Source organism: Terrapene carolina, unplaced genomic scaffold, assembly GCF_002925995.2.
Source record: "Terrapene carolina triunguis isolate 2854851 unplaced genomic scaffold, T_m_triunguis-2.0 Scaffold95, whole genome shotgun sequence".
Classification (NCBI taxonomy): domain Eukaryota; kingdom Metazoa; phylum Chordata; order Testudines; family Emydidae; genus Terrapene; species Terrapene triunguis.
The window spans coordinates 48,652,780-48,666,707 of record NW_020664446.1 but is presented as its reverse complement, the minus strand read 5'-3'; the positions used below and the strand labels follow the sequence as shown (position 1 = coordinate 48,666,707).

Below are 13,928 nucleotides of genomic sequence, written 5' to 3'. Positions count from 1 at the left end.
ACAGGGGATGGGTGCTGTGGGGGTGAGGGGGTCATACAGAGGATGGGTGCTGTGGGAGTGAGGGGGTCACCGAAGGGATGGGTGTTATGGGGTGGGTGTTATGGGGGCGGGGCTCACAGGGGATGGGTGCTGTGGGGTGAGGGGATCACACAGGGGATGGGTGCTGTGGGGGTCACAGGGGGGATGGGTGCTGTGGGGGCAGGGCAGGGCCGGCTACAGGGTTTTTGCTGCCCCAAGCAGAAAAAATAAATAAATAAAAAAGCCATGATCGCGATCAGCTCTACCTCCACCACTTCAGTCTTCGGCGGCAATTCGGCAACTGGTCCTTTGCTCCGAGAGGGAGTGAGGGACCCGCCGCCGAATTCTGGGACGTACCCCCCCTCTCCGTTGGCTGCCCCAAGCACCTGCTTGCTGGGCTGGTGCCTGGAGCCGGCTCTGGGTCAGGGGGTCACACAGGAGATGGGTGTTATGGGGGGGTCACAGGGGGGATGGGTGCTGTGGGGGCAAGGGGGTCACACAGGGGATGGGTGTTATGGGGGGTCACACAAGGGATAGGTGCTGTGGGGGCAGGGGGGTCACACAGGGGATGGGTGTTATGGGGGGGTCACACAGGGGATGGGTGCTGTGGGGGCAGGGGGGTCACACAGGGGGGCTAAGGCGGATCGCACTCCCAGGAAGCGCATAGGGTGGGGAGGGGGCCGCTCCCCCCCGGCAGCGCCCCCGGCCGCTGTCCCTGCGCTAACACCGCCCCCGCCGCCTCCCAGGGCAACGCAGAGACGCGTGGCCCGCTCGGCATGGCGGCCAAGGCGAAGGGGAAGGAGAGCAGGCAGGTACCGGCCCCGCGTCCACTCCCCGCCCCTTAGCGAGCGTCCCCTGCCCCCAGCTCCCTCCGCCTGCCCAGGGGCCCCCGCGCTCGCTGGCGGCATGTGGCCGGGCGAGGGCTGGCCCCGTTACCCCGCCTGGAGGCAGCGCCTGTGGGCCGGGGCGGAGGTGTCAGGGCAGCCTCCCGCTCACCGGCACCAGCTGCTGCCCCCCGACCCGGCTCACGGAGCGGGTTTGCCGTGGCAAGTTTGCCGAGGTGCAGAGAACCCCGCGCGGGCCGGGCGCTGCTCCTGCGGGGGGAGGCCGGGGCTGGGAGGCGATTCCAGGCTTGGTTCTGACATTGAATGTGCCAGGACTTAGCCCCGCATTCAGGTTGAGGGGAAGGGGTGCAGCCAGGCCTTGCTAACAGCTGCCTCCTGCATGTGAGGAGCTTGCCCCAGGCGCGCTTTGCAGGAGGCAGGACTTTTGTTATGAGGTTGGCCAGCAGTGCTCACTCCTTTTGTGTAATAATTTGTTGACAAGTCACATCCTGTTTATGTAAACCCTTGAGATGTTACTAGTTCTCCAGCTAGCTGCACAAAAGGGGAAAAGAAGAATGTACATATTAAAAATGTTGGTGAAAATGAAATGAAAGTATTATGCATGGTATAGTCTTGTAATATTTAAAATAAAGAGAGTTTAAGAAGAACACATACACAAGTTGAGAAATTCCCATACCAAAAACTCTTCTAAAATTAGTTGGTGTTACTAACAGACAACTCTGTTAATTTACAGATTGCCTCATTAAAAGCAAGGAAATGACTAGCTAAGGTTATCAGCATTAAGGTTGTGCTGTGATAAAGTAACTTAACTTCATACTTAGTAGGAATAATTAGTTCATATTATGTGGACTGTAAAATTTATGATGTCCTTAACTATAGTTGCTTTTAAGTGCTTGTGAATTTGTAAATTATGTGATTGGTAAGGCTATTATTGTTACTCAGCACCTTTCATTTGTTTTTAAACAAAGTTTTTATAATATATATGTATTGTACCCAAAATATGCTGTGTCATTTATAGACACTTTTCAATATACAGATTTTTCTTTGTTTATTCATGCTGAGAGATGCATCTTAATTTTTAGAATTTCATTGTTGGTCTGAGGGAAATGCATGTAGTATTACTTTAAGTGACATGAATAGTATGGGAACAAGATTAGATTGATCACAGATGATATTATATTTTTGTCTCCATGTAATCCCTTCAGTGATTTATGTACCCAAAGCCTTTTAGGGAGTTTCACAAATCCTCACAACATTCCTCCCGAATGCTCTATTTTTCTGCACTAGGATCTCTGATTTGGCTGATAGATGTGTGATTTCACAGGTAGCCACACAACTCTCTATGGACTGCATTTCAGAGGAAACTCAAGAGTACAAGTTATTCCTCTTTAGGTTGACGTTAGCTTAAACTCAAACTTTCTACCTCCAAATCCATGTATTTCAGATGGTATCATGAGATAGTGTTATTTTGCTAATTCTGTCCATTCTGGGGGCTTATTTAAACCCAAATGCCTAAGTATGCAGATTCCATGTCCTGCTCTTTAGAGCTCCCTTAGAAAATAAACCTGATCTTCATTTCAGTCAGAGGTGCTGGTTTCAGATGTTTAAATGCATGAATAAAGTTAAATTCTCAAATTTGTGAAGTGGAGCAGACAGAACTGGCCTGTAAAAAGGTAAGTGCTGACAATACTTTACAATGTGTCAGCTTGACCTATTTCACTGAGTTGTTGCTCCAGTCATTTGCACTTTCAGGAGTATTGGTGGTGTAGTGGTTATCGTGGCCAGGGGCGGCTCCAGGCACCAGCGCAGCAAGCGTGTGCCTGGGGCAGCAAGCCGCAGGGGGGCTGCGTGCCGATTGTCGTGAGAGCGGCAGTGAGGCAGCCTTCGGCGGTGTGCCTGCGGGAGGTCCGCCGGTCCCGCAGCAGTTCAGCGGCAGGTACGGCGAAGGCGCGGGACCAGCAGATCACCCGCAGAAACGCCACCGAATCCGCGTGAGCAGCGGACCGCCCGCAGGCGTGCCGCCGAAGGCTGCCTGACTGCTGTGCTTGGGGCGGCAAAAAACATAGAGCCACCCCGATCATGGCTGTCTTTCAAGCAGTTGATCTGGGTTAACTTTCAGCGAGTGCAACATATCTACATCTTTAGGCACTCAGACACTGTGGTGATGGGTTGTTATACAAAACTCTAAGATTATTTCTCTCTTTGATAGTGGGAATTTAAAAGGCCCTTGTTGAAGGAAATCTTCTTCTTCTGTAAAATGTATTACTAAATATTCTAGTGTTTTATGAGAGATTTACATACTTTCCAAAATATTACTTTTCTTTATATTAGTATCTGTAAACAGCTTGGTCAGGAAAACAGCAAAAAATTGGTACTCTTCAATCAACTAAATTGTAGTTTAAAATAAGTATACTATACAGAAGAAAGCAAGTTGTAGAAAATATATTGTATTTGAAATATACCACAGAAGTATTATCTTTTTATACAACTTTATAACTATTCTTATAAAGAGTTTAGAGTAAATGTATTCACATAGTCTATTTTTTGTTAGGTTTTATAATCTTTTACTCAAATTTCTTAGTTCATTTAATGTATTTTAGATTAAGTTTATAGTGTATACTATTGTCTCAAGAATTTGTTTGATTACAAACTTGGTGAAGTCATGCATTCTGCATTAAATTACATAAGTTTCAGGTTTTGGCAGAATCTAATGTTACTTGTTATTCATGTGCACTACATAAAACAGGGTACACTGCTATTATTTTTGCTCTTTTATCATCCGCAGGATCTCAATACACAGTTTTTTGTTTTAGATTGATTAAACTGTCTTAATTGAGCTTATAAGAAACATACATTTATAGATTACTGTTAGCAGAAAACACAACATCTGAATCATAAACATCGCAACATACAGTATAAACAGTTAGGGTCTTATTTCTTCATTTGGTATTTTTGTTACGGAGATATCATTAATTGTTTTCAGAGCTACCGATTGTCTAGTAATAGTAAAAGTTTAATTTCAGAACAAATATATGCTGATCCAAAATCTTCTTGAAATCTGAATTGTGGCATCTCAGAAAAATACAGTATTTTGTTATTAAAAGGACACAAGTGCTTCTGATATTTTTTGTTTTGTTTATTTTTACTTTTTATTGCTTTAAATGTACACCAACATATGAGAACAAACTTCCATTTCTTAGCTTATAGGCTTTTGTCCTTTGTATGTGACACATCTATTTCTCTCTTTTGAATGGAATTGAAATTAACGTGGCTATTTTTGTTTTCTTCCTTATTTATGTGACAGCAAGAGAAGTACAGTGGTTAAAAATAGTGGCTGTTGATTTTAATTTTCCAGTGATGGAATGGACAACGGAGGCTCTCTTACAATTCCTAATCCTAAATAACAATTTATTTATCTTAATTGTTTCATGTAGACAAATTTTGGATTTAAAATATTTGATAGTTAATTTAATAATGAAATGCCTTATAAGGTAGTAATAAGTGGGCTGCAACCTTTTATATGACTGTTGTTTGGCCTCCATTTTGTCCACAGTCGTAGCCCCCAGCCCTTCTGTGGCACTGTTTTGGAGGAGGAGCTCAGGTTTCTACACACTTGAGTTACTTGATTTGATCTGAGGTATTTGATGGGTCTGTTTATTTATTAGTGTATTTTTTTAAAAGATTTTCATGGGTGCCCAAATCACTAGATGAGTACTTTATATTGTCATTTCATATAAATGTGAATAAATAAATATCTTTGAGAGGTACAGAGACTTTTACATTCACTTTTCTCTGTCTCCTTTGAGGGACATAGTTCAGTTTTCTTCCAGGATATCATATCAGCAGTAATTTTCAGATGTGCCTCATGGATACACCAGTCTGTCGAGAGACCCTCTCTGGTATTACTGATAGTATACTTTTTAAGCCACCATTAGCTTATTTGTGTTTTCACTTAGGAGCTGGAGCTTTTCAATATTTGATGTTTAACCTTATGACTGTCCTGCAAACATTTTTATTTGAGTACTCTGGAAGCTTTGCTTGGGGAATTCCAGAAATATAGGATTCCTGCATCTTTTGTGCAGTCTGATTGGTGTTTCCACCTGATGCTCTAATGACAAAAGACACTAAGTGTTTCAGAATGCTGTATTCAACAGGCAGAAAGATGTACTATATATTCAACAAAGCTAGATAATTTATTTCAAGGAAGACAAAACATTACATTACAAATATAATAGTAATGTTTTAAATTATGCAAATGTTTATCTTAAAAAAAATTAGTATTCTAAATAATTTGCTCTATTCTCCATAATTAAATACTGACAGTCAGTTGTAGTCTGTCTAGTTATTCACCAATGCTCTTCACTTGAAATGGGCAGTAGATGGTGCCACGTATTCTTTATCAGGAATACTGACCTGTTGCAATTTGTTGCGTATCTTGACTAGTGTCAAGCTACAAACTTGTACTGCTGCTGAAATTACAGCTAGAACACAATAAGTGGTGGAGTGAAATCTGTTACAAACAGGGATTTGGAGCAATCAAATTTTTGAATTGCTCAGCTCCAGCTCTGCTCCGGCACCAATAGTGAGTGCTCCGACTCCGCTCCGTGCTCCAGCTCCGCTCCAACTCTGCTCCGCACTCCGACTCAAATTAATTTTTAACTAAAAAAAAAAGTGCATACTGTAATTTTGAAAAAACATTATTTTTATTCAGACTTTTAAAACAATTTAAATGTCATCAACAATGATACAAACTAGAATCATTCATAATTAATTCTGTAAAAAACTATTGCAGCAATCAAGCCCTCTTTCATAGCCTGCCGCAAATCATTTAAAATTAACTTTAAAGCCGAAAACAGTCGCTCTACACTAGCTTGAGTTGTTGGCATGCTCAAAGCAATTATACAGGCAGCCTGAATGCGGTGTGGGTAGCTGTGAATGGCCTCAAAAACAGACTTAACTTTTAACCTACCAATAGACTCCATCGCCTCACAATCTTCCTGAAAGTTTCTCTTAAATAATGCTTCATTACAATTATGAATCGCAGAAATTTGCCGGCATCTTACTTGTTTATCCAATTCCTTTTCGAAGTCGTCATCTTCTGAAGAATTGATGCTTGAATTATCTCCATTTCCCCATGATGGTTGAAGACGTCTCAGGGATGGATGCTCGAACAAGTTCAGAGTGGAGATGGAAGTTTGAGAACAGCCTGCTATTTCTGAAGGATGTGAACTTTCTGAAACCGCAAATTCGATTGTTGATTACTCCTTTTGTTGTGTTTCATTTTCTCCACCTCTTTTGCCGAGTTCAAATGTAGCAATAGATTTTGTTTTTCAAGTCAGCGAGCAATATCAAGGATCCCTTCCTTTGCCTTTGGTATTTCCCTTGAGGTAAGAAGAATCTGATACCGTGGGTCAACATAAACTCCAGAAAGGAAATGAATATTGTCAAAAAGCTTCTCTTCGTGTTTCTGCATGGAGGATAGAATTCCTTCTGCAATTTGTCCACCATTTTCTTGCAAGAATTTTGACAGTTTTCGCCATTCCTTCATTAAAACTCCTGGGGTTACATAGACAGCTTGAAGATTCATGGTTGTTTGATTTGGTTTTGCCAAGAGGTCTCGCGGGTTCTTCACTTCGTCCCATTCAGCTTTTGTTAACTTGAGTTCTCTTGTTCCAGCAGCAGCCACTTGTTCACAGTAAGATTGAAAAACGAGAAGCCGATCAATCATCGCAAATGTTGAACCCCAGCGAGGCACAATATCCAATGATTGAGTTACCCCATGTAGATTAAGCAGAACACTTAGAATACTTGGGGTTCGTAGTTTGGCAAAAATTCGACAAGTCGTTGTCAGAAATTTCTTCCAATGTTCTTTGTCAGTCCATCCCAGATTGCCAACTAAAGAGTGTGAATACCACACCTCATCAGTTGGACTTTTGAGTCGTCCTCATGAAGCCATGTTGGAAGTATGAGGCTAGGGTCATTAACCCATTGCGCAGCAGCATCCATGTTGAGTTCGATTTCATGCGTTCCTTTAGTTCCTTCACCAGGCAAAATAGCTTCAGTTCTGTTCACATCCCTGTTCTCAGAGGTAGAAATGGTTTCATTGTCTTCGCTGAAATTTTTGACGGCACACGTCATGCTTGCTGCATTGTCAATGCAGATGCTCAGCACTTGCATTTCACTGATCCCAAATTTTTCTAAAATAGCTTTTACTTGACTTTTCACATACGAAGAATTGTGATGCCCTTCAGTGTCGATTATGTCCAAAGTTTTTACCACAGCTTTATCTTTTCCTCCTTCGTACTACTGAGCATTGATTGCAAGGAAATCTCTGTTTCCACAGGTTGCCGCATCCATTTTCAGGTAGCACAATTTTTGCTCCAAAGCTTTCTTGAGCTCTTCGCGACCAGACTCAGCTGTGCTGACAACTAAATGACAAACCGCATCATGCCCCATCGAAACGCCAAGCTGCCGACCCATTTCACCTGCAATTTTTTAGAATCCTTTGTTCTTTAGCCTGAAGGTAATGAGTGGTGTTGAACTCAAGCAAGCCATTTCCATCAGCCCTTCACGGAAAGTATTGGCATCCATGGTGACTGTAACCTTTGAGGACTTCAAATATGAGTCAAGTTTTGTTGCTCAATTTGGGGTTTCTTTTCAGATGAAGCTCCACAAAAAATCTTTTCTCCAGGAGTTTTCAAAGAGCCAGATGAACGTCGTTTAGCCGCGTCAGCTTTCTGTTTTGCCTCATCTTCCTGGTCCTTTTTTGTATAATTTTCAGGATGGTTACGTTTTACATGCCGCCAAAGGTTGAAACTTTTCACGGCACTTGCTTCACTTGTCTTGAAGCTACATGGTTTGAGCTCGCCATTCGCTTCCTTTTCCACCTTGCATATTGCCGATTTCTTCTTTGCTTTTCCCCAAATCCCAAATTTGGGCTTTTCAAATTCAAAAGTAAAGATGTCATTGAGATCCTTTTCCGTAAATCGTCTACCAATCATGGGGGACAGATTTGATTTTTGTTGTTGTTGAAGCCATGGCCAAATCTTCTTGTGCTGCTACGGCATCCAAATGTTTCTTGTTTTGATCTTCAAAAAGCAATAAATAAAAGCATCACTTTTTTTATAATGTACCTGCTTGTGATATTTTAACAACTTAAGGTACTCCGAATTTATTTTGGATTTTCTGGACAAAAATGATTGCATTTTCTTTTTACACAAAATTATTATTAAAGTATTTTTTAATATTTTAACATGTTTCTTACAGTTTTAATGAAGTAAGAAGTATTTTTAATACACATAATATAAATTTTTATTTATAAATTGCAAATTCGTTTTTCTTATGAAATTTTGTGGTAAAAGTATTTGAAATATTTTCCAAGTTTTTAATTAATATCTCAAAAACGCTTTAATATAGATATATCAAAGAAATTTGGTATGTGCCGTAGCGTTAGTACATATTATCACTGTTCTACAACATTAATTGTTGGGAAGTAACAAGGCTACATTTTACAAGGTTGAAAATAAACGGGAAAGCGGATTCAAATTGCAAGCACAATCCTTTTAGTAAAGAGAGCAAATTTTCGGAAATATGTTCTTGCTTCATCACCCTGAATAGATTATACAAGATAGAGCAAATAACAGGTTCTATCTTGTATGTTTCCAGCCTGATAAAGGAAAAACATATTTCTGAAAATTTGCTCTTTTACTAAAAGGACTGTGCTTGCAATTTGAATCCGCTTTCCCGTTAAAGTTTATTTCCAACGTTCTATCATACAACATCATTCAAATAAAATTAATTAACCTACAGGCGTCGTGAAATGGGGAGACTGGGCCAATTTTATTTAATATTTTTTAAATCTTCAACTATTTAACAGATACAACCTGGAATATGATTTAATGCTAAAACATGCATTAAAATGGTACTCTTAATTTATTTTGTATAATTAACCGTTTCCGAGAAAACTTTAAAAATTTTAATCTGCTTAGATGCTTAGAATGATACAAACAATTTTACTTAATACTTATTTTTCAAATTTGGAACCATAAATTTTAAACCTAATAATAAATAATAACCAAAAATTATTAACTTATTATGGAACATAATATTACCACTCATAGCCGGGGCAGTCGACGACAAGCCTTTCTTGAAATATGAAATAAAAATGACCAACCGCCAGTTCATGATGCCTATGGTTTAAATAATTTTGGATAATGTAATATGGTAGCACATACTAACGCTAAGACATGGACATAATTTCATTACTTTATATTAAAGCGTTTTTGAGATATTAATTAGAAATTAACTTTTCATCACCTCCTTGAAGGGACTGTAGCTCCCTTAGGAAGAATTTTAGGACACGTGTTCACAGAAACGTTATTTCTTAAAATGACCTAAGGATTCACCCCCAAAGTTGTGTTGGACATTTTCCAATCACTCTGGATATATCACAAAAATCACTCCTAATTTATGCAAAAATGTTTACTGTATATTTATATGCCTGCTGCATGTGACTTTTTCAGTAAATTTAAAATTACAAACAACATTACCAAAAGACCGTTGAACAGATGACATATAAAATAAGTCCGCCAGAGTGATACGGGAGCATGTACAAATGAACAAATGTACCGGTAATGGGAGCTCGTGGGAGAAATGAGCTTAAGTGGTTAATATCTCTTGCGATATCTTAATATATCAGTAAACAAAAACATTATTTTTTTTGCAATATACCTATTTGTGATATCTTAAATGTTGCGTCTTGTGTCACACTTTTCCATAATCGCAGCACTCAGCGCGTCTCGTTGATCAACCCTTACAAAAGAAGTATCAACACATACTTATCTAACTAATCTACGTGAGTACGTACTTGCCTAACCTTGGCACAAGGGTGGGAGCAGTCTGCAGTCTTGCCGGATGTCTGATAATTATCTGATTCTTTAATAAAACATATCTCCAAAAAACTTTGTAATTTTGTATCTGTACATTAAATCTTGATTTCGGCCAAAGTGAGAATAACTGTGACATATTACGTAAAGTGGTAAAGTAGATGTTAATATCAGTTGTTATACAGTCTGAAACTTTTTGGCACCTTTAGGACTTTCTTGCTAAATATCATTCATTTTGGATTGGAAAAAAAAAAAGGAGCGGTGGAGCAGTCAAGATTTTCTGTGTTCCGGCTCCGCTCCAGCTCCGGGGAAAAACCTGCAGCTCCACTGCTCCACGCTTCAGCTTCAGGCTCTGCTCCAAAGCCCGGGTTACAAATGTAGCTTGCACTCTTTACATGTGTACACACAGAATTTGAAGAGCCATTTTCAGAGTTTGGAACCTAGTTACCATGTTTAGTTAATTTATTTTAGGTTCACATTAGGTTTAGGCCACAGATGTCAGTTATAGTATATTATATGATTTAAATATTAAAGATGTAAAATCATATTTAAATATTTACTTAATAAAAATTGTGTAAATGTACATATTACAGTACCCTACATGTTTGTTTCTCTGAGCGAGAGAAATGGTCCTATATTAAACTACATTTCAGAAATGCAGGTAGCAGCCATTCTTTCAGCCTTGCTATCATTGTTGCAAATGAATTGAAGGGTTATGCTGGCCTGTGACACTGGTAGTAACTTCATGAACTCTTTAGTATTGTTTCTAATGAAGCAAGAGGTTATTTTCAGTATTTGTAAAATGTTAGTATATTGAGCTACTTTTTTGTGGCTGCATGTAGCAATCTCACAATATATTGTAGTCTATATAATAACATTACTAACAGTTTTTTCATAATAAATGCTTTATTACCATTTAAAATAGAAGCAATCACATATTACTTGTGTCAGAGGGAAGTTTTTATTTTCTTCATTGCTTTCATGCTGTTGAACTGTCTTGAAACACTGTACTTTAGGTCAGTATTGTTATAGTTGGAGACTATAAAATGAAAAGGTAAGAAGAGTGAGTATTATCAACTACAGTACATACGAAAATAGACTAATTCTTAACCAGCGTCCAGTAGATCTTTGATACTCATTGCTTCTTGCAGTCCTGTTTTCTGCAGCCATAATCAGCTGCCCAGTTACGCCATCTTCAGGGTTGTGGAGGCCCTCTTCCATTTCTCTGTGTGTGCAACCGAGCACGAACCTTATTTCACGAGCTTAGTCCCACCTCATTCAAGTCAATAAAAAAGTTATTATAGACTTCAGTGGTATACAATTGAATCCTAGGAGTATAAAAATGTATACAATTCATGATATCTTAGTGCTACTAGCACTTTCTTTTGCTTCAGTACAGAAATATCCAAAAACTATTGGTTGATAGATATTCATTTTGCTCAGCAATTCCATTTTAAAACTTCGTAATGATATAGCTTCCATTTTAAAGTGCTTTGAATCCTCACAGCAAGGCTGAATCACAGTTAGTGAAATGGTGCTGAACACAGTTTGAGCTTGTCTAAGCTTGTGTATGAACTGTTCATCACAAGTTCATCTGCACCAATTGCTGGCATTCATTATCAGCAAGAGGACATTTTAGTAGTGTAGACTAGCCAATAGATAAGTGTCAGTCACTGACAGTGATTTCATAACTTTTCTTGACATCTTGTTTCATTACCTAACTATTCTAATAACACATTTTTATTTGCCTACTGATTGACTTTCTAAATTTTCCTACTGAAGTCAATTATATAATCCAGTCAAGTATTTCCCTTGACTTTAGAAGACCATTGCATTGTTAATTCATGTTCAGTTTATCATCCACTATCAACCACATATCCCGCTTTGTAATATTTCTGAATGAGTATTTCTTATACGCACCACAGGGGAACAATTACTCTCAGCATTATGAGTATACATTTTCCTGGGAAAAGTAGTTACATAATTTAGATCACAGTATACATTTTCTAGGTTTTTTTTTATTTTTAGATTATTAGAAAATCATGTATTTATTTTAATTGCATAGAATTAAATTGTCAAAAATGGGTTTAGTGGTTAACACCCCACTGAGATGAATAGGGAAAAGCCAAGCATTTGTTTTTCTGGGTACAGAGCAAATAGAATGGTAGAGCAGTGTCTGTCTGTAAAAGTATAAGTTCCCCTTTAGTTTAAGGTGGGTGAACAAGTTATTTTTCATGTATCCACCTAACTTCACCTCCATCCCTAAACACCGTTACTGTCTTGTGTTGCTGGCAGAAAATTACTGCTGCATTTCTGTTTGGTGTTGGATGAATTATCTTTGTACGTACATTCTGTAAAGTTCTTTGAGATCAAAAGTGTTATATAAATTAGATGATTTTTTTTTTAAATACAATCTACTGTTTTTGTATAGGAAGAAGGTCAAGAACAAGATACTGTAGCTAGAGAGATTATGGCATGGAAGTTTCTTTCTCTTCCTCAAATTAGTGCTTTGTCAGAACAAGATATAGAAGGGGTTCAAAAGTAAGTAACTATAATATATAACAAATATAGATAATGCTGGTGCTTGTGTCTTGGTGAAAGAGGACTTGTGTGATTTATCAGTCTACTGTTTTTGTTGAAGATATCAGGAGTGATAACTGTGATATTGATCGTTTGGTGTCGTCTTGCCTTTATAAAAGATTTATGTTAAGTCAAATTCTGGAGGTGGTGGAAAGTAGTGAACTTGTTACTACCTCGATCTTTCACTATGATACTAATTCATGACTTTATTGAAATTAAAAATCTCATTTGCAAAAGAAATGAATAATACTAGTTTTCTGTGCAAGACAATTATTTTAATATAGCTGGTTAAATTAACTACACCAGCACTGCAATATTTATTTATGTATATGGGCAAATGGCATTTTTTGAAGACTTGTATGCTAAGTGAATGATGATTTAATCCAATTTTTGGGACACTTGTGGACAATGGCAATAATAGAGTAAATAAGAAAATATGTTGGTCTCAGAATGTACTCTCCTCCTATATTCTCTCCATCTTTTCATTTTTCTTTCTCCTTTGCTCACTTTCTTTGTATGGATATTGCAAGTTGACATGTTTTTGGGTATTTGAGATTTTTAAATATATACCAGGTGTGATTTGTTTCAAAAGTGTTCAGTGTGTTGGGCTAACTACTCCCATTGTAGATAATGGTAAAGCTCCCATTGACTTCAACGTGAATAGAGTAGGGCAAAACTGAGCACTTTAAACTGCCTCCTCAAGTGTCTTAGACAACATTTTTAGGTTTCAGATTAATGTCTAAAGCAGAAAAAATAAAGGAATTTGGATATAATGAAAACTGACCCTTAGGAAAGTGGCAAAAAGCTTCATATGAAGGTATCTAAGTTCTTAAGGATTTAGGAGTCAAACTTTAGGCATCCACAATTGAATGTATTGGCCTTAAGTTTCAGGGGTGACATTTTCAAAAGTACCTATATGACTGAGGCGCACACGTCCCATTGAAAAGTCACCTAGTAGTAAGTTCTTAGCACGCTGAAGTCAATGGAACTTATGCTCTAAAGTTACTTAGGTACTTTTGAAAATTCTGCTGTTAGTGGATAAATACAAATGTTTTAGGTAAGATTAAAAAGATATGATTCATTACCTTGAAATACTCTCTCTTTCTTGTTAGAAAAAAGATCACTTATTGTTGACCTAGTGGGATTCCATAGAGAAACTGGAAAGACATTTTTTTCCCCATCTAATATTAAAAAGATTTTTTTCCCCATTTACTCTTTTACCCTGCACAATAGAGCTTCTACTTGTAGCATTAGAGAATGAAACATTCACATCAATTGAGACCAAATTTCATTATCACCCTGTAACACAATTTCTTGTCAAAATCTCTCATCTAAGATTAGAAAGGAAAATACTGAGAGACCTTTGTGTTTCTCTTCATCTCAACTGATATATATCCACACACACACACTTTCACAGATGGATCTTAAATTATGACATGTACTGCATTTGACTGAAAAGAGGATGCTTCAAGGGCATTTTAGGTAGCACAAACAATTTAGTACCAGTATTGAAACATCTGTGTCTCACCATAGGGCATCATTTTTATATACTGTAAAGTTTCCTGGCCACTGTTGTGCTAGATGGACTGTGTGTCTGATG

The 13,928-nt window shown here is 38.4% G+C and overlaps 1 protein-coding gene across 2 annotated transcripts in view; it reads left to right on the top strand.

Annotated features, from left to right (window-relative positions):
* Window positions 1–778: 778 nt before the first annotated feature.
* CABCOCO1 (ciliary associated calcium binding coiled-coil 1) overlaps window positions 779–13,928 on the top strand; it is a 66,052-nt gene continuing 52,902 nt past the window's right edge. The window contains exons 1-2 of one of the 2 annotated variants that reach the window (XM_024209329.2): window positions 779–830; window positions 12,180–12,289. In XM_024209329.2, coding sequence (XP_024065097.2) covers window positions 795–830; window positions 12,180–12,289 — 146 coding nt within the window. In that variant the 5' untranslated portion in view covers window positions 779–794. Of the gene's footprint in view, window positions 831–4,424; window positions 4,501–12,179; window positions 12,290–13,928 lie in introns of those variants that run through there. The other variant, XM_024209337.2, reaches the window with a different exon arrangement.